Below are 21,314 nucleotides of genomic sequence, written 5' to 3'. Positions count from 1 at the left end.
TTCTCAATAAATAGAATGAACAACTAGAACTTGATGGCTATAGCATGTTCTGCCTCATTGCTAAGGGATGTTTAAAATTGCACCCTCTCTCTCTCTCGAAGCAGAGTTTTCATTTTGGTAGTTGATGGAAAAAGGAGGTCAAATAAACTGATGTGGATAAGAAGCCAAAGCCGTTTGTCAAAACACGGGGAGACGCCTGGAGATTGGAGTCATTTAAAGACTAAAAATTGATTTAAAGGAGTTCTGTCCTCAAATCATTTTTCTTGCTAAATGTAGCCACTCTGTGAGTCAGGTTTTCCCTGTTTTAGCCATCTTTACTAATAATTTACACTACAGGAACTTCGCATGCTGGGAAGATTCATATGCAGAGCCGTTCGTGTATAGCCCAATAAAACGGATCCAAAGATCCGTTTGGAAAAATCTGTATGGCAAAATCGAGGCCTTCAGAGGTTTAGCCAGTTGTTCCCAAATAAAATTTGTCTTTAATCTGGAAGCCAACTCTGTGACAAAAGACCTAATGGGCCATCTTACACATGCCTAGGGTCACCATATAGGGCTGTCATGTATGGCCACTCAGGTTGTGTACTGCATAATTCAAAAGGAGATACCATTCATATAGTATACGACGTGAAGGGTGCCATCTGGAGTTGTACGGTGTGACAGCCTTGCTTAGTTCCACAACACAGGTCAGAGGGGGAAAAAGTCATCCTCTTATTCACATAGTTCAGTAAGTTTCCATGGCTATACTACATGCATTGCCTTTAACTCCTCAAAGAATAAAATCAAAGTTCTTATTATCAACTGACAAAATGTTAAAGCCTGCCTGGTGCTCTCTTCCTTCTCTTTACAAAGTAAAATTGTTTGGGAGACTATTCAAATCTCCAGATGGTTCTTTATTTCAAGAAATGCTTTGGACAGCTTGACCGAGGACAGACTGGAATCCAGAAGAGTATGAGACCAAAGTCCAAGTGCCCTGTCAGTTTTGGATGATATTAGACAACCATTGCTCCATACAGGGGAGAGACAGCGGGCGGTGTTTGGAACAATTCTCCCAGAGCCTTTCCGGTGCCAGTCTGCCTTTTGAATTTTCCCTCACGCCTGCTAGAGGATCCGACCAGCCAGACCAGTGGCCAGGGTGCCTGGTGGGGGCAGAAGCCTTCCCACAATCTGGCTGCACAGCCTTACCTTCTCCCACCACTTTCCCCCTTGCAGCCTGAAACACACTTTATGATGGAAAGAAACAAAGCCCAGATACTTCTCAATATGAAACATTGCTCCTGACAGCTTCTGCCCAGCCCTATCAATTTTGAGTTCAATACCATAATTTAGGGTTAAATGTAAACATCCTGCTTCTTACGCAGTTCCTTGAACTCTGCCCCAAGCACACGGAAACGTAGATTTTAGGATTTGAACATCAATTCTAATATGCATAGATGGATACATTTGAGAAGGCACTACTTTTGCCTCACATCCTTTTTCAGAAATAGCGTCGTGGGCTTACAGGTACATCAAGGGCCACACAAAAGCCATGCTCCACCCTGAGTTTCTACCCCAAGTTTGCCAAAGGTCAAAACGGCAAATCATTCAGGCCACAGATATATTTTGTTGGGTCAACATAGTGTCATTTGAATGGAATTTGAAGTGTTCAAAGTGGGGCAGACCTTCTTCATTTCTCCAGCACCCCCACTCCCCACATTCTGTCCGACTTGCCATTTTACCTGTTTATTGCCATTACCTGCGGTCCCCACAGACTACTGTGTCCTATGTCGGCCAGGTTCAGGAATTAGCAGGTGACACAGAATCCTCTAAGGAGGAGGAATAAATACAGCGTAAGGGTTTGGGGACAGCCATCAAGTCCCTCTGCCTCCAGCCCTATTCCCAGCTTAGGGGAAGTTCCTGGGTGAGCAAGCCGTCCACAGTGTCCTGGGCTAGCAGCCCATGGACAGCATCTTGACATTATGAGACACAATGACACACATCATGTTTACTGCAGTCCTTCCATGAAAGGGGGGCAGACCTGAAACCAGGTGGTGCCAGGAATGACCCCTGGCTGCCGGGAGGTAGGGGAGACAGAATTCTTTCTGCCCTAAGTCTTTGTGCCTATAGTACCTTTAGTGCGAATCACCTATTCGCCAATAGCAGAACCAAAAGAATCCGGTGGAGAGCTTTCTCCCTGTGTTAAACCTTCACCTTGGATTTTCAGGCAGAGCTCAAATGCTTCCTTCTCCTCTGGGTCATCTTTCCCAATCCTCCCCAAAGCAATCACTTTCTTCTCTGTGCTCTCAGTCCACTTTTGTTACACCTCCTTCCAAGAATATTGTAGCCTGACTCACTGACAGGTGAGTCCTTGAGGTTGAGACAGAACGTTATTAATTTCTGTACGTCCGAATGGCTTTAGATATATTTGCAATATTTGCTAAATAGAGCCCACCATGCCACCCCACTCGTCTTCCCAGTTTGAGGCCATCACTGATCATTTGTTTTCATGTAATTTACCTGCAGGAAGATGAGCAGATGGAAGTTTTTCCCCGTAGGTACTATTATCCCCTGGGCATGAAGAAGAGCTGCCCAGTAGAATTTTCCCTTATAATGGAAATGTTCTCTGCCTGTGCTGTCCAATACATGGGCTGCTAACCACATGTGGATACCGAGCATTTGAAATGTGGATAGTGTGACTGAGGAAGTGAATTTTTAATTGTGTTTCATTTACATAAGTTTAAATGTAAATCGCCACATCTGGATACTGGCCACCATATCAAACAGCTGAGTCCCAGAGCTTTATTCCTCTAGCGGACAGCTTTACCAGCTGAGCGATACAGCCCTGATGCATGTCTGATTTTTATTTCTTATTTTATTTGTTTTTACACGTGTTTGATTGCTAAACAATTAAGTTGAAAGCAAGGTCCACAGAGTACTTGTTTATAAAGTAAAAATTCAGTTTATTCATCTGTTTATGACACAGTACACAAGAGGCAAAGTGTTTCACATCATAGGCTTCACTTCCAACTCCTTGGAATGTTCATTTCTTTGGCTAAAGAGACTAGACATGAGAGGCAGGCAATGCTTAGGCAACTGAAATAAAGATGGGGAGGGGGCAATGCTAACGTCATCCTCGCAGGGATGAGCATAAGGGGGCTGTTTGTTAGTCACAAGCTATTTTCTAGAACTGTTAGCTGAAAACAAAGGAACACTGCTCCTGGCGCTCATGCTGTCATGGGCTCAGTCATCCCCACCGCACAGGTACAGCAGCGCTTTCTGGTAGTCGCCCTTCGTGTCTTGCTATAAATGGCCGAGGAGAAAAAAGAAATTCAGTATCAGCAAAAAGACCCAAGGTCTGCAACAACATACAAGCAGGCTCAACGCATAGAGAGCCTCCCTGAGCAGCAACAAAGACAAGACTCTGAGGGACCTGTCCAGGCACAAAGACCCAAACCATCATCAGTAGACCCTCAGGGGGTCTGAAACTAGGTGGGGGGGGCGTCAAGTGACATGACTACTGCGAGGGCAGAGAGAATGTGAGGTAGTAGGGATTAACACAGCAAGGAACCAGACCCACAGAACCCAGCCTGCTCTTACTGCAGTGAGGTCCTGTATGCACCACCACTTTTCTCTCTGGCCTGCGTGCCTCCAGAGAAGAGAGGTACTTTCCTGCCTCACCGTGCTGTTTCCAGGATTCTTAAGGTCACGTGGGAATAAGCTAGTGAAGTGAGGAAATGATTACTAGTGGGCTCATTGGTCCCTAAACTTTAAACACGTGCCCTAACAAACCTGGGTGTACCAAACCCACCTCAAAATTCATCCTTTGTAACCACGGACATGCCTTTGAAATTTGCAGGGTCTTCTGGAAAGGGGGGCTGCAATGCCTGTCTGAAGGACACGCCAGGGGGCCGATGTGTGTGCAGCCACTCCTTGCATGCAAATGCTCCGTCTCTCCAAAATAGAGAGACTGAATTGATGGGAGATGGAAGTTCTGTGTAACTAAATGTTGCCAGGCCTATCACAGAGGATTTTCAAAAAATGGAAACAGTTGACCGTTTAACAAGGCCAAAGTTAGGGGCACCAACTCTCGCCCCTGCCCCGTGCTGACAAAAATCCGCATATAACTTTTGACCCCCCCCAAAACTTAACTACTAATAATAGCCTACTGTTGACCAGAAACCATACCTGCAACATAAACATTAACGCACATTTTGTATGTCATATGTATGATATACCGTATTCTTACAATAAAGTAAGCTTTAGAAATGGAAATATTAAGAAAATCAGAAGGAAAATACATTTACAGTACTGCACTGTATTTATTGAAAAAAATCTATTGATTTTCAACCAGTGCAGTTCAAGCCTGTGCTGTTTAAGGGTCAACTGCATAAAATGCAACATTTAATTGATCTCGGGCTCTTCAGGAGGATGTCAGCAAGTCTTGCAGGATCATTGTCATGAACACCAATTATCACTGTAGAACAGCAGATGTGGGAAGTGTAAAATATTTGCCTGTCTCTATAAGATTCTAGGACAAATCGTTAATGGCACTTTCTAAATAAACCGCTGATACCGGAGGACTAGCACCTCTTCCCCAGTGAATTAGAAAACCACCATTCTGTCATAATTCTGACAGGACACCAGCCTGGGGCTCCAGGGCCTTCTAGATGGCCAGGAAGGGCCAACACGTCACCACGGGACTTACCTGGATGCAGTAGTACAGGGACTTGCCGTACTTCCTCTTGAATTCAGACCTAATTTTCAACATGTCCACTTCACTGCGAGAGACCATGATTCTAATCAGGACTTTGTCGCGAGTCCCCTTGCCCTGAAAGTCAAGCACATGTTCCAAGTTACAATTCACTGACAACATAAATCCAGTAAGTTTTCTTGCACATGGAACTCATCTGGGTTCTTGAGGCTGCCCTTTAAGAAAGTGCAAAGGTAATGATGAAACTGCTCCTTTAAGAAAAATGAGCATCTTGGAATTTCAAACACTCCAGGATGACATCAGCACAAACCCCCACTTTGTGCATTCAATAAACATGTACGGAGCATTAACTACTGCATGGTTCAGTTTAGTAAGTGTGAGAGTTTACATATGTAACAAACAGCTCCTGGCTCTCGGGGCTTAGAGAACACAGGCCACCACACTTTCACTGTGGCTCTGTGCCAATGCGAATGGTGTAAACAATAAAGACCACAGAATTTACTTTCAGAGTCTCAGACCAGAGGCACTGAGGAACATGTCCTATTTGACCAAAACCCTAGGAGAGATGGGAGAGGTGGTGTGGGCAAGGGATGATGCAGGAAGGAGTGGGAGGGCCAGGAAGGTGGAAAGCACAAGGGACATCTGAGGCGCAGAAAATGGGATGGGATTGTGGGAAGAGACAGTCGTGGGGCCGCCTTTAGAGTCGGACAGACCTAAGTTCAAATCTAGCTATGTTATTTCAGGCTAGTTAAAGCTTTCTGAGCTTCAGTCTCCTGATCTGTAAAGAATATGTCACAGGCCAAATGGACTTTTTGGTAATGATTTGAGATCAAGTAAGTAGCACAATGTCTCCTGCACAGTGGGTTGCTTAATAATCTCTCCCTTCCTTGCCCGTCTTTGCTCTGGGGTAATGGAAGACCATCACTGAGAAGTCTGAGCAGGAGTCAGACACGATTACCATCTGGTACTTTATTTTCTACCTGCGCACAAACACACGTTCAAGAAGGTAGGAGAGAGAGACAGAGAAGACTGACTTGTGGTTTTCTCACCTGTCCGATACAACCACAGCTGACTAGTACATTCCTGCACCCAGACGGCAGTGTCCCTTTCACCAGCCACTAGTCAAGGAGACTTATAGTTCGGGGCACAAAAGAAGAAAAGCCCACTGTGGAAACATGGACCCCTCAGCTGGCTGCCCTTACCTTCATGGAGTCGTACAGTCGGTCAGCAAAATACAGCGGCTTGTTCTGAATGCACTGGACTGTGGAGTGAAGAAAAGGGGTCAGCTACTCCTCTCCTCACCAGGGAGGAGTGAGGCCCTGACCCCGGGCCACAAATAAGATGACCTAATGTAACAGGAACAGGCTGCAAAATGGGAAACACTAAGGGAAAACCTGGGCTCCTCTGAAACTCGGCTCCACGGTGATTTTAAACCAGGGGATCTTGAGGGCTACAGGATATGTGAGTTTCCCCAACAGGGCCCCTTTTGTTGTTATTTTATTCTTCCTGGGCAACTCCTCGCTCTACCAACGTAAGCGTCCCTCAGTTTCATACCTTAAATTTCTTCAGTGAAGATTATACAACTACCCAAGTCATCTAAAGGAGCCACACCTCCCAAACACACTTGAATTAACAGGATAGCCACTTGTTACTTCTGCTATGGCAGTTTACTGAAAGCTGATGTCCACTATGGATGGGAGGGGAGAGCCACATGCTCACCCAGGTTCAGGAAAGCATTTTCCAGGTCTCCTTTGACCTCCTTCTTGATGCTCTCCAGCATGTCATAAGGGCTGTAGCTCTTGTACCTGTCAAACACTAAGGAAAAACAAAAAATTATTACTAGAACAGAACGGCTGATCAAAGCTGTCAATGATCACTCCCATGGTTATGCACCATGATAAAAATAAACAAACAAATGAGGATGATCACAGCATCTTAGAGGGTTAGGGGTTGCCGTGATGGACCAGAGCTGACCCTGCACCGGTTGACCTGGGACAGCTGTACTGAATGGCACTGTCCTGAATGGCACGGCCAGACCACATTTTTTGACCATCTTCAGCTCTGAGTGGAGCCTTCTATTTGGAAGCAACGAGTAACAGTACATAGTGCCCAGGAAAGTCCATTTACTTCAACAAATACAGCATGATAAAATGATCCTAGACAAGAAGGGGCAGCAAGATACAGCACCAAACATGGAAAATAGGAGAAAGAAGGATCCAAAATGGAAGGGAAGGGCCAATGGACTTGGTGATGGAAAAATGAGTGAGATTATGGGGTACAAAGTAGAGAGTGAACTTTGTTCTGGCAGACCCACACCCCAACACACATAACCAGCAGGCCTGGCTGAGAGGACCATCCCGAGGCTCTAGGACCTCCTCAGCACAGCACCCACCTTTCTGGAGGTGACACACACTCCGCTCGGTCATGATGCTGATCCACTTGGGCACGTCTGTTCCTTTCCTCTTCACTCCAGCATCATAGAGGTCCTACAAGCACAACCAACCAGGAAAGTTGACTACATGGTCCAGAGTAAGGTCATAAAAACTGTCATGCAAAAAAACCCCAAAAACCTATACACTGAAAATGCCAAATGAGAAAGGACAGTTGCACTGAAGACACAGGCAGCAATGTAGTATTTAAGTCAAAAGTTTTTCTTTTTAAAGGGTCAAAAGTCTTAATCAAGTCTTCACTAGGCACAAAGTATGAGACTAGACTATTTGTGAGGTGGGTGCCGTACACATCGATTTCCTTGAATGCCAAAGGGAGAACCAAGAGCTTCTATTCCTACACAGAAGGACAAGCAAATGTTCATTAGTACATCCAGCCCTCATTCCTTTGGTACTCTGGATGGCAAATAAGCTAATGGTTGTCTGCTGAAGACAGTTACAGATCCGGTACCTATACCCATGCTTCTTAGAGACTCAGAAAGTCTCATTTTTAGTTTCTGGAAAATTTAGGGGCTACAAATCATGCTAAGAATGGCAAGGAGGGAAGAAGAAAGATTCATTCAAGGTTAAGATACTCATTAAGTGACCACCCACCACCTGGGGGTTGTAAAACCTAACTTCTGTCACTTCATGTAAAAACCTTCTCTACCTCCTGCTAAAAGTGCTGTGAGAAACACACTGAATTTTAAAACTAAAATGAATTAATTTTCTCTGCAGCTCTTATAAAATGCTTTGAGATTAGCTGTTGACCCTCTGGAAAAGGCATGCAGTTCACAGTGATCTGAACCAGCTTAACAAACAGTGCTCGGTGATTCGCGACTGGAACCATCGAAAGTGCTATTCAACCAGACAAGAAGGGTCTCTGCCGCCCTCCCCTTCTCCCTCACCACAAAGGACAATAAGCCTTCCTATCCCTGGCTGTGCCTCCACCATTTTCTTCCACTCTGCTATGTTGTTTATGTAGCAAGTGCACACCAGTGCACACAGCCTTAGCACACTCTGCAGAATCTGGTACTTTCATACAAGCAAAGCCTAAACAAGCATATGTGACTCAGGTATTGATCCTACAATTCATACCAGCATCAAGAGGGAATATCTTATGATAACTACTGTTCCCCGAGAGTGAAAATGAAGCCCACAAATTTGACTTTCCTCCCTTCCAAAAGTGGTGCCTACTTCCCTTTGCACTAACTATAGGCTACACATGGTGACCCACTTCTAACGAAGGGTATGACAGAAGTGACACTGTGTGACTCCTGACATTAGGTGATAATAAGCATTTGGCTTCCTCCTTGCTTCCTCTCTTGGATCACTCACTTTGGGGAAAACCAGCTGCCAGGTTGTGAGGATACTCGAGCAAGCCCTTAGAGAGGCCCATGTGGAGAAATAGTAAGACCTCCTTTCAACAGTCCTATAGACGGGTGACCTTGAAAGGAGATCCTCCTGATGCTGTCAGGCCCTCAGATGATGCAGCCCTGGCCCACATTTTGGCCCCACCCTCATGAGAAGTCCTGAGCCAGAACCACCCAGCTGAGCCCCTCCCCAATTCCTGTCCCAAAGAAACTGAGAGATGTAACTTAGGGCTACCACTAGGTTTGAAGGTAAACTGTTACACAGGATCGATAATTACTAAGTAGACTATCTAGAGATTTGCTGGAAAACAGAAACTCAAACCGAGAAGCTCGCTTACCCGAGCATCCTGGTCAATCAGTTCATAATCAATGACGGAGCCATCCTCTGCTCTTCTACCCTACGGAAGAAAACAAAATTAAGAACATCAAATACGTTCCTTTGTATATTTTAAAGTTGAAAATGGTATCTTCTCCCCCAACTCTTGTAAGCCGTTATTTAATTTACTGAGCAAACACACACTTAAAGTTTTTCTTCACTTGGGATGCCTGGGTGGCTCAGGTCATGATCTCACAGTTCGTGGGTTCAAGCCCCACATCAGGATCTGTGCTGACAGCTCAGAGCCTGGAGCCTGCTTTGGATTCTGTGTCTCCCTCTCTCTCTCTGCCCCTCACCCGCTTGTGCTCTCTCTTTCTCAAAAACAGACAAACAAACAAATATTAAAAAAAATTTTTTTCTTCATTTTGAAGTCTAGACAAGACTAAGGATTGGTACAACTGAGGTAGTGAAGTGGGGGGAAGGGTGGGCCTCACCATCATCAACCCCCCCCTCTCCTGGGATAGGCACTTTACAGAATTCCCTCTACCTCCAAAAAAAAAAAAAAAAACCTACCGATATTTAGTTCCCTCCCTCAGTGAGCTTACAATCCTGATGGAAAAATAGCGTGGAACAAAGATAAAACAACACAGTAATCCATGGCTTAAGAAGACATGAAATGCAAAAGAAGGGAGAAATCTGACAGCATAGTCAGCAAAGTCTGTGGACAATGGGGTAGGGCTGAGGTGAACACTGAAGGATGTGTCAAATGAGGCTAGTAAAGGGGATGGGGAGAAAGGCACTCCCCGTGGGAGGAACAGCACAGGAAGAGGCTGAGCGCGGCCACAGGTCAGTGAGGTGCCACGCAGCTACAGGGGAAGGGAGGCAGGGGGGAATCCTAGGAGGATTAAATTAGGGAAGGGCAGGATATAGGGACCTTTTTATTTACTGTTTTTAATGTTTATATTTAAAAGAGAGTGAGTGCAAGCAGGGATGGGGCAGAGAGACAGTGGAGACAGAGGATCGGAAGCGGGCTCTTTGCTGACAGCAGGGAACCCGATGCGGGGCTCAAACTCACAAACCGTGAGATCACGACCTGAGCTGAGGTCTAACGCTTAACCGACTGAGCCACCCAGGTGCCCCTGGATACAGGGAACTTTAAAGGCAGCGGAGAATCTGGATTTGATGTAGCAGAAATGCGTGTGATCAAGGGAGCGAAATAGTGAAGGCAGCCTTCAACAGATGGGTGGTTGGTGGTACACAGGGTGAGGAGTCGCCAGGGAGGGCTGTATGGAGTTGTTACAATAATGGAGATGTGAGTGGGCAGGATGCAGCATGCCAAACAATCATCTGTCATTAAGGTTCCTGGAGAAAATCATTTCTCTTCCCTCCCCCGGCATAGAGGCTTTAAATTGCACACTGGTCAGGACTCAGAGGGAAATGCCTTTCATCCACATGTCTGCGTTAACATTAACAAAGACCCCCTCTCCAGGCAAAGGACTACCTGGGCAAATCCTCTCGTAAGACGTAAGACGTGAGAGCAGAGAGAACGAAAGAAAAAACAAGAGGGTCACTTCCCATTGGGTCCTATGTGGCTATAGATACAGGCAAAGTGACCTTCCCCAAGTCATGTGGCGAAGGCTGCCACATAATCCAGGCCAGGACTTGAGAGCTGCCTATTCCTCCTCTGGCCCCAAAGTCCACTTGACCATGCAGTTTCTCAGGATAAGAAATCCTATTATACAAAAATGACATCTCTGCAGTGACAGTGCAAACCCAGTGTCAGAAATGAAGCTGGCATTTCTGATGCAGGCACAGAGGATTGACTTAATTCGCTCCCAGGTACAAAATGTGGTATGTGACTTGCCTTGGGAGGAAACAAGGACAAAGAAATAAACCGGAAACCAACCTTTGCAAGGGCAACCATCAGCTTGCGGAAGTCACCGGATGTGTCAGAAATGATGTCTTTCTCCAGATCAGTCTTGTACACTTTGAAAACAACATGTCTGGTTTTATGCTTCCTGCCTGTGCAGCCAGCCAGCCACCCACCCCAACTGCCCCCTGCCCCATTAAGCCTCTGAGAAGCAGAAACAGTTGTGGCAGCATGGATGTATCCACCCAAATGAGGGCAGATGGTCTAAGATGATTTTTAGACTCACAAAATCAGAGCTAAATGTTATTATCAGTGACAGGAGATAGGCAGGGCTGGATCCAATCAGGCATTCTCAAGCTCACCTTTGATCAGTGACCTCTTTTGTAGCTAAAATACTGGTTCCCAAACTCCTTGACTAGGAATAATCACTTTGAAAAGGAAAAAAATTGGAGGGCTACACACACACACACACACACACACACACACACACCTGTGCTTTGTTATCCACTGAATGAGAAACTGCACAATGGCAAAAACTTGTAGGAATTAAATATTACACTTAAATGAATCTGTATTTTATTATTCAAATAGCTTCTACATTGAAACCTAGTAACAGATACACATGTAAGCTGCATCATTTATTCTAGCCACAGCCTCCTGTAGTGCTTGGTGCACACAGATCCACATGCCTCTTGCAATAATTATCCACAATCCAGAGTTGGGAACTTCTTAAGCAGAGACTGGAAAGCACCCAATACATTAAATCCACGTACACTGCTTTCTACTTCCCTCACCAGACCCTTAAGGAAAAAAAATTGTTTTCTCGCCTTTCCCTCCTGCCTATCCTTTTATAGAAGTTCTAGCAGAATGTAATAACCAAATCCCAGGCCACAAGAAGGTAGAAAAGAGGGACCTGGACAAGGGGAAACCCCTGGACGGTCCAGATGGCATTTCTGCATACGTAATCTGGGCATCCTATCCCCAGCACTAGCCCAGGTAGCCATGACGGGGTTACAGAAATTGGTCTGACAAGCTGCATCACAGAGCGGGAGCTACTCACTTTCCTTGTAGACTCTGTTAATTTCCTGAAGCTCTTGGTTGGTCCTTGAGCAGATGATCTCAATCAGGGAGTCCTCATCAGTCCCCAGCCCCTGTGAACCAGGCAGCACAGACATCAGCAGGGGAAGTTCTCCAGGCCATTAGCCTACTTCTCTGATCTCAATCAGGTAAATCGCAAACATGGATTGGGTCAGTTAGCATGCTCCTTTCTACATTCCTACCTAGGGGATCTGTAGTATATTCCTCAGCACAACATAATGTTATTTCCTATGTCTATTTTCTATGTGCGAATGTTAAAAATACATATATATGTATGTATATCAAATGGGAAGAGACAGTAATGGGATACACCAAAATGTTAAAAGGGGTTGCTTTTGGTGATGGGTTTACAAAATGAGTAACTTTTTCTTCTTCCTATTTTTCTTTATTTTTCAAATTATTTTAATAGATGGGAAATTTTTCTTTATTAAACAATTCTGCTCAGTAATTTAAAATAAAGGAAGAGAGAGAGAGTTTGTTGTCCTCTGCAGCCAGCACCACTGGAAGGGAGTAAGTCTTTTTACCAGGGAAAGGTACAGATAAGATAAAATTTTTAGCTTCACCTCTTTGAAATGTAAAATTGGGTTAATGTTAAAAATTTCATTCTTGTACTTCCACTTTCGCTTGATTACTATGCACTCTTCAGGCATTTTAGGGAAGCAAAAGGAAATAATGAAGTGCCAAATAAACCTAGACACCAACACTTTATTAAGGAATAAGAATTTGATGGGTGATGTATTCAAATTTAATATATACACTTTTGAACGTGCCAGATAGCTTGAAAGGACTCAATGAAACATGTATTTCAAAGCTGGCTTCATGATCAAAGTCAAGATTTAATAATCAGGATTCTCTAATACTTGTCTTTCCGAATATGGAAATATCACTTTGAACTAAGTAGAATTACAACTGTTTAAAATGTAAATCAATTATAAGGTGTTAATACAATACGAAACTTACTTATCCACATGAAAAGTGTGTCAGCTATTAATTAAACTTATTAGAGTTTATATGCCCCTGAAAAGTGGTTCATATAATATAAGCTAAACCTCAGGTTAATGGTTAATTTTGAATTTTATTCATAATCTAATCTACAAGCAAATGCCTCTTCTTCTGAGTTTTTAATCATGACGTGTAGAGGTTCTAGCAAAGCCAAACTTTCTTTCCATCTTAGCAAAAGGTCTACGCAACATTCTACACAAATGTTATAGGATGACTACTGAGTGTCTTCAAATATTTTAGGGGGTAGGCTTTCAATCTCGAGATGATAAAAATATAGACTAGAAATAATTCATGTATTGGAAGAAATGCCATATCCTGACACTGTTGAAATATAAGACAGGTATATCAACATAAGATGTTTTCTTCCATCGCTGATACGCCAGTGTTAATATCTGAGAATTCTAATAGTGTTTTTATCTCTATTCAAAGGTGACCTTGGCAATTTCCAAAACTTGGCCCAAGCTTTCCACAGATTGTCTACAATTCCTATCACAAGGGCAACTTCTACCGTAACATATGGCTAATATTGCCACTGGTATTGCCAGAAGTCAAAACAGATTTTTTTTAAGCATAGTTCAGTTAATGTCACTTCGAGCTTTATGGATTTCAGAAGGGTACTCAACTGTAATAGCTAATGGAAGAGCTGGCACCAGGTCAAAGATTTAGTCGTCAAAGCACCTTTCATTGGGCCCAATTACAGAGATTACAATGGTGACTGACAGCTCGAACAGGTCTATTTCAAGTCACTAATACCTAGTCATCGATACTAGTAAGATTGTACGAATTACAACTAAATAGATTTTTGATGAAAATAAGATAAACTGATCTGAAGTGATGATGGTCAGAAGAAACCTAGGACAGGCTGACTTCCATGACTCCAATAAACCCACGATTTGGTTTTCAGGAGTGCTCTTTTTATCAAGCAGGGTCATTAAATGTTGTTGACATTTTATCATTTGTAATTCTACCTTCTCTGCAATATAGCCTACTTAGGAAACTCAGAGCAAGTCAGCTCAAATAAACTGAGTACAGGTTGGACTAGGCTGGAGAACTGAAGGAAGAAAGAGATTTCCTAACAAATCTTTCAGCAGCCCTGAGCTATCAAGTCCTGGGCAATGGAAGTGCCCGGTGTGAGAAGCCGCCTCACTCTCGAGGTGCTCTCTGGGGAGAGAGATGACATGAACCGTGACATCAGCTCTGGTGACAGGCTTACAGCTTGGTCCTTCATAATTCAGGAACAGGCATCATAGAAAACGCACTCGGACTTAGAATAAAAAATGAGAGCTATAGCATTCCCCTGTACTCTGGAGGCTTTACCCAGTTTTATCAGCAGAGGGCAGTATCAGATTATTCAAAGTGTTACAGGCACACACTACATATAAAAGGGGTTATATTTTGCTGGAAAATGCCTTTATGTTTATGCATCTATCACATTTATATAATACTGGATGTTTTAGGTATGCACAAAATTCAGGGAGTTTCTAACCTGGAATTTTTACTATCTAATGTAACTGAAAATTCTAAATTAACTTTGCAAAAGCAAAAAGCAAACAAGAGATAATCTGTGCTACAATACTTTGAACAAAACACAGGTACCATTCACAATCTGAAACCACCCTTTATATACACTATGATGTTCTGATTTTTTCCTGAATTTGAATCAAACAGTGGGACTGACAGGAGAAGGTCAGAAGAAGAAACACTCAAGACCGCATAGGCAGAATTTGCAAGCTTCACTTGACAAAAGCTATGTATGAGTTTTACTTTTGCCTCAGTATCACAACAAATCTTTTTTTAAGAAGGAAGTGCAATCAAGGAAGTACTTTTTCCAAATGGTAATTCCAATTGCCCAGGTGCCGAGCAGTAGCAGCTGGTAACTGACTTCTCAGCATCATGAAATTTCTTTACAGTCTTAAAAAAAGTAATTGAAATATTTTTGGTACAAATCCTGAGACTTATAGCTCCAGTTCATTAAAAAAAAAAATGGTTCCAAATGAGAATTCAACAAAACTGAAAATCACCTAATTATACTTAGAAAGCTGTAATTTACAAATATTAATGGCAGATTTGACAGAGAGTACATCTCACACATGTTTACCTTCATGGAGGCTTTCAGCTCAGAAGCATCATACTGAGCAGGTGTTTTCAAGAGGCCCAAAATCACGGTCTCCAGGTGGCCGGACAAGGCTGACTTCAGTGCTGATGTAAGTTCCTTCAGAAAAACGGGCAAGAACGTGGAAAAAAACAGGTTGGTAACCAATGTTCCCTTTAAAACTGGTGAATGAAACAAAAGTAAGTGGGATGTGTTTGTAAGGCAGGTTGTGATTCCTTAGCCACTCTGGGATCTCAGACCAAACTGTCCTTCAACTGCATTCCCCTCAGTGGACCCAGATGTCAGAAACAAAAAGATCAGACTGCTCTGACAAAATCCCTTCACATCCAAGCTGAGCCATCTTCTCCCAGTCATTAAAAGGAAACCAGGGCAGTATGCAATTTCTCAGAAAGCTAGGGGTGTGAGGACACTTTATAACACCCTCGCAAGTGATAACCACTCATAGAATACAGGGCACTTTCCAAGCTCAAGGCCTCTGCTAAGAAGGAGGTGGTTAGACTAGGGAGCCCCCTGTAAAAGATGTTTATGCAGCTGCACTAGAGGTGGCTGCTAAAAGTCTCCAGAGGAACCAGAGGCCCCACCATGGGTGGAAGTTGGATCATGAAGTTTTCCTATGCAAAACACTTCATCCAGGACTGACAAAACATCTATTTGTCCATACCAAACTGGGGCCGAGTTGACAGAGCCGATGGGAGACTGAAGTCCCCCTTTCTCACCCCCTTGCCTTCCCGCTCTGTATTACATCTTAAGGTTTTCACTGTCATAATTAATGTAGATTTTAAGTCAGAGGTCTGAGTCAGCACCAATGTATGCAGACAAATACACCAATTCAATGTGTCTTTTATAGCTGCTTCCTTGACGATTAAACTTCCTACACATCATGAGCATTGAGTGATGCCTGAACTCTCCCACTGTAATTATTTTCCTTTCTTTTCACTTTTTCCCTGTTCTCTCTTCTTTCTTTCTCCCCTGCTTGCCAGCAGCACCTCACAGCATCTATAATGGTGCCAGGAGATGATGTACAGTCTGCTTCTGGCAGAATCTTTGCAAACCATTCATAGGTGGTGAGAGCTGAGATGGATCTCAGCAATCACCTGGCCCACCCCTTCCAAACCTACTCTCCTCTGATTCCTGGCGTTCTAGTAACACACAGCACCTAGAAAGGGACTTGAAAAGCAACACCTGCCAATTATAGCACCAATTTTCCAATTTGGAAATTTGAGGTTAGGGAATTCCAAACTTAGCCTACCCTTGACACTCCTCGACCCATTGTCTGTTCAAACTCAAATAGCATTTGGGTAGCTACTGACTTCTTCCACTTCTATTATAAACTCCTATTGGCATTCAACTTCCTGCTTCTCACAAGGTCTAGCACAGAGCTTTGTATGTAACAGATACCCCAGAAAAGTTTGATAAATAAAACATTACCATTCCTTATATGGAGAAATCTGGCATCTGCTTGAACTTGAAAAAACAAAACAGAAGACCGAGATTCTCCCCCAGCTCCTCTCCACTTCTATTAGCTCTGCCCATGGTCTTCCTTTTTTTTTTTTTTTTTTAATTTATTTTTTTTTTAACGTTTATTTATTTTTGAGACAGAGAGAGACACAGCATGAACGGGGGAGGGGCAGAGAGAGAGGGAGACACAGAATCGGAAGCAGGCTCCAGGCTCCGAGCCATCAGCCCAGAGCCCGACGCGGGGCTCAAACTCGCGGACCGCGAGATCGTGACCTGAGCTGAAGTCGGACGCTTAACCGACTGAGCCACCCAGGCGCCCCTGCCCATGGTCTTCAAAGCTCATGACCTAGGCAGCCTCAGCCCATATCACTAACATACTCTACAATACAGGGCTTTCTCCTTGACTATGCAGACAACTCATTCAAAACACTAAGGTTCTACTTCCAAAATCTCCTTCGGAAATTATCTCAAGTAATTTATGTATCTTTCTGCACACAATGACAATTTTCCTTAGCCCAAGACTGAGAGACATCACGAATCAGTAGGATAGTGAACTGTCCCCACAAAGCCTGTGTGATCAATGAACCCTACCATAATTCTGGTAACATGTTCCTTCCAACATAGTATATGAGGGCTTTGTTCATCTATCTACTTGAAATCAAGACCCAGGCATCTCTGTTTCCATATACACTTATGTGTACACATCCAAGTGTGTTCTAACACCCCACTCTGTAAGTGACAGATGAGGAAGCAATTACAGGCATAGTGTCCAAACAGGTGAGACTTCTGCTCCACCTGGAACTCAGTCCTACCAGCTCCCAGATCCTTGTAGAAAATTGGAGAAATAAAGCACTCCCCTCATGGCTCACTACAAAAGACTGCAAGTCTAGTTGGAAAAAAGCATTTTAATGCACATGAGATAACAGAAGCCAGATTCTTCCAATTGTTTGAGTAGGTGGGGGTTGGAGCTATAGAAGGCCTTGACCTGCAACTCTCAGAACCCTGGTGGTCATGTCAACCCCAAGAAAAGAAATGTCTTTTCCAGAAGCCTTCCAGCTCACCTCCACTGTGGCTACGAGTGAAAGCCGTTAAGTCAAACAGGAACTGCAGGAAGCCACGCTTACTGCACTGTCCAAGAATAAATCAAAAGCTTTTAATAGCAAGAAGTTAAAAATAAAACATCCCGTCCTTAAAAATAAAATTTCCTAACACTGCAACAAAATAAAGGATGAACAAATGCTGGGTTGTTCCTTAACCACTAGAGCACAAGCAAGGAAAAAGCTCACAAAGGCTCTTTAAATAGTGGGAACATGGCATGTTGAAGATAGCCTAGTAGACCAAATGAACTACTAACTAAGCCCAAGAATTCAAGTATATATATATTTTTTAAGAATGAGGAGAACCTACCAGGATCAATCCTAAGGGAAGTCTAGGGTCCTCAGATTAGAAACATCTTATCAAGAACTAGCAGAAGTCATACAGATGAAATGGTTGCTACATATAAAGAACTACATGCCTGGCACAAAGCAAACATTCTAGAAATGAGACATGTTGTTGATAATCCCTAGTCCCTCCTAACTTTCCGTTCCCAGCAGTGCTCCCTCCATACTCTCTGGTTGGAGGAGGGCATATAGTCTTTATGGTTGAGCTCCAAGCACTCCAGGGGGCCATGAAGTGTGTGAGTGATGACTCTTACAAGGATGTAAGAGGAAAACCTCGGATATCCAAGGAAAACCTGGCTCTTGCTGGGATTAGCCAGAATCCATTAAAAGAAAAAGCAATGGCTGAGGAAATGAAATGGAACAAGGAATACCCTCCATCCCTGAAATTGCTTGTACCTTTTTGGTCCTTCTCTGGTAGGCGAAGGCAATATCCTGTCTCTGTTCATTGCTGCGGTTGGTCAAAATGTTGACGATGGTGACCTCATCCACACCTACGGAGATACAAGTTGTGAGTAGTTAATAACCCATGTGCTCTAGTCTTCTGGGCTTATATTGAAGGTTTCAAGCAGTTTTTTCAAACTGTTTTCCAAATACTGTTTTCCAAACTATAATGCCAAGACATCAAGGTTTGTTCTTTTTGTCAGTATCCTCCACCCAAGGTGTTTACCAAATTTTTATCCTGACAGCCTCAAACCTCAAGTCTAAATGGACCTTTTGAATATCTGCATTTAAAAATAAACTACTTTATTCATAAATTGGTTTCTGGAATCAACCGTGGGAGGTGTGTTTGTGGGGCTTTGGCAGTCAAATGGAACAACAAAGATTTAGGAGGATTTTAAATGAAGGTCCCCAAATTGCCATTTAACTGGGGATTTAATAGACAGTAACTGTGAACTGAATTAATTGAGACAATTATTTATATTTATTGCAGGATTACAGCTATATAAGCAGCTAGGTATAATTTCTATAATTATAGAAACTGTCATGACAAATGAGTCAGATTTAATATGGCAGTTGTATTTTAATAGCATAATTGATTAATGCAATCATACTTATTGAAGACTAAATTGTTTTTTAAGGAAAATAAATGTTCCACTGCTTTTAATCTTCAATAGCAATTTTAATAATCAATTTTATAACTTTATTAAAAAGAGTAAGTGGTTTAATCTAAATTAAATCTAAATTGGGAGTTATGAAGTGCCACCAAAATATTTTAGTACCTATTTTAATTGGAACATGTGTATTTACAAAGATAAGAATGCCTTCTTGTATCTGAAAGTTTCCAATTTTATAACAGAAATACTCCTAAAATGCCATTTAACTTAAGAAAGCACGATTTTAAGAATTCAGAAAGTGAAAGGCCTCCCTCCTGACTGATTCTGAACTTTGTTCAGTAAAAGCAAGAGTCTTTTTGCCATAACTGGATAGGTAATTCTTGGGTGAGGGAGAGAACAGCAAAGCCCAAAAGGTCACATGCAAACCGCAAACAGCTTTGCCTAAAGGAAATCAGAGGAGCCCCAAAACAACAGAAATGTTAGAACTATAATGCTTTGAGGCAGAGGCAATAAGCCAACTGATAGAGGAGTCCTCAACTCTCAAGCATATTAGATCAAAATGCATTAGGTTAGATTTTCTGGGTATAAAAATAAGTAACATTTATTTTTGTATTTATATACTCATTTCAGAGTGAGTTCATACCAGTATGTTGGTCACTTATCTTAAGTGCAGCATCTATAACTTTAGTTCCGATTTTGAAAGTACCAATGTCAACAGAATAACGCAACTGCTATATATGAGATGCAGTTTTAAAGACGCTTATTTCAGCATTAGAGAGAGTATCAAAAATTAAGGGGGAAAAAAAAAGCCCTATGTCCAATAAGAGATCTATTACATAAGTGTTCTTCTGTCCATACAATGGGATACTACCATCCTTCAAAATGATGTCATAAAATATTAATTGATGTGGAAAATGTCCATAATAAACTGTTAAGTAAAAAAAAAAAAAGGAGAGAGAGAGAGAGAAAACACAGATGGCAAAGCAATATATACAGTGTAACCCAATTTTTGTAAAATGCATGTGTACCTACAAGAAAAGATCTAGAAACCTTTATACCAAAGTTTTAATAGTGCTCCTGTAGGTGGTAGGATTACGGCTACTGTAAAGTTTTCTTTCTTTTGATTACATGTACCTTCAAAGTTCACTGTAATATCATAAAAAGGGTTCTTTTACATACAGAGTAGTGACATGCAGTCATTGATCTAGAATTGACTAGTGACCTCCCATCAAAAGATCCCTAGCATGGTTCTAAATACCTTAATTAGAATGAAACACAATATGCATAATAATTACAAACTTCATCTATATAATTCTCGTCGGTTTCCAAAATATCCTAACACAAACTATCATTCTTCACAACTACCCAGTGAGGATAGGTATTCCTCTTTCTAGTTTGTAGATGAAGAAGCTGAAGCTCAAAGACATTCCAACTATTACAGGCGTAAACATATGCCTTCTTTGGGTCTCAGTTTCTACATCTGCACAAGAAAGGCACTTGAAAAATGACCCCAGTTCTGCTTCCAGGAAATACTAACAGATACAATCTTGCGAGCCTACCCACACCTGTGTTCTCTCTCTCACTCTCCTTAAATATTCTATGGCTCTAACTTCATGTTAGGAAAACCATTGTTTACAAATGTGTTTTTGCTTTACATTCAACTTCCTTACCCAAATCTGAAAATGCTAGAAAACAACAAAATCAATCATACCCTCAAACCTCAATTCTAGTATTTCCTGAAAACAATTTTAGGGCTGCTGACCTGAATGCATGCAACAACACTGACCCATAAAAATTCTTCTCCCTTGGGGCGCCTGGGTGGCTCAGTCGGTTGAGCGTCCGACTTCGGCTCAGGTCATGATCTCACAGCTCGTGAGTTCGAGCATCGAGTCGGGCTCTGTGCTGACAGCTCAGAGCCTGGAGCCTGCTTTGGATTCTGTGTCTCCCTCTCTCTCTGCCCCTAAGCCACTCACATTCTGTCTCTGTCTCTCTCAAAAATAAATAAACATTAAAAAAAAATTAAAGAAAAAAAATTCTTCTCCCTTGGAAACAAATGCCAAGTTTATGTTTGTGGTCCTAAGCCCACGTGAATTAGAATCACATGAAGGACTTATTAAACACAGAGCCCCTTGGGCCACACCTGAGATCTACTGATTAAGACTCTCTAGGACTTTAGACCAAGGAAGCAGCATTTCCACCAGCTCCCTGGTGATTTTTTATTTGAGAAGCACCAAGAGACGGGTAAGTGTGAGGAATGGAAAGATCTTTAGTAATCTGCTTACGAAGAAGACTCTTAAGTCACTGTACCGACTGCTTTTGTGAGGTACAGGATCCACGACAATTTCAGGGAAAGAAATGCTTACCTTTGTCCAAATAACCCAGGTAAGAAATAACACCTGACGAGTTCACTGCACAAACTGCAGTGCAGTCCCACGCTCTTAGTCAATGAAACAACCTTTTGCCTTTCTGTT

The 21,314-nt window shown here is 42.6% G+C and overlaps 1 protein-coding gene across 3 annotated transcripts in view; it reads right to left on the bottom strand.

Moving 5' to 3' along the window:
* Positions 1-2,915: 2,915 nt before the first annotated feature.
* Positions 2,916-21,314, bottom strand: part of ANXA2 (annexin A2) — a 43,500-nt gene continuing 25,101 nt past the window's right edge. For all 3 annotated transcript variants that reach the window (XM_019441925.2, XM_019441928.2, XM_019441927.2), the window contains exons 4-13: positions 18,185-18,279; positions 14,874-14,987; positions 11,736-11,826; positions 10,712-10,791; positions 8,828-8,887; positions 7,083-7,176; positions 6,410-6,505; positions 5,893-5,951; positions 4,685-4,807; positions 2,916-3,279 (exon numbers count right to left, since the gene is read on the bottom strand). In XM_019441925.2, coding sequence (XP_019297470.1) covers positions 3,220-3,279; positions 4,685-4,807; positions 5,893-5,951; positions 6,410-6,505; positions 7,083-7,176; positions 8,828-8,887; positions 10,712-10,791; positions 11,736-11,826; positions 14,874-14,987; positions 18,185-18,279 — 872 coding nt within the window. In that variant the 3' untranslated portion in view covers positions 2,916-3,219. The remainder of the gene's footprint in view (positions 3,280-4,684; positions 4,808-5,892; positions 5,952-6,409; positions 6,506-7,082; positions 7,177-8,827; positions 8,888-10,711; positions 10,792-11,735; positions 11,827-14,873; positions 14,988-18,184; positions 18,280-21,314) is intronic.

The sequence above is a fragment of the Panthera pardus genome, unplaced genomic scaffold (assembly GCF_024362965.1).
Source record: "Panthera pardus isolate Hobbes unplaced genomic scaffold, ASM2436296v1 HiC_scaffold_24, whole genome shotgun sequence".
Lineage (NCBI taxonomy): Eukaryota > Metazoa > Chordata > Mammalia > Carnivora > Felidae > Panthera > Panthera pardus.
The sequence above is the reverse complement of the archived record's forward strand: the minus strand, read 5'-3'. Positions and strand labels throughout refer to the sequence as shown.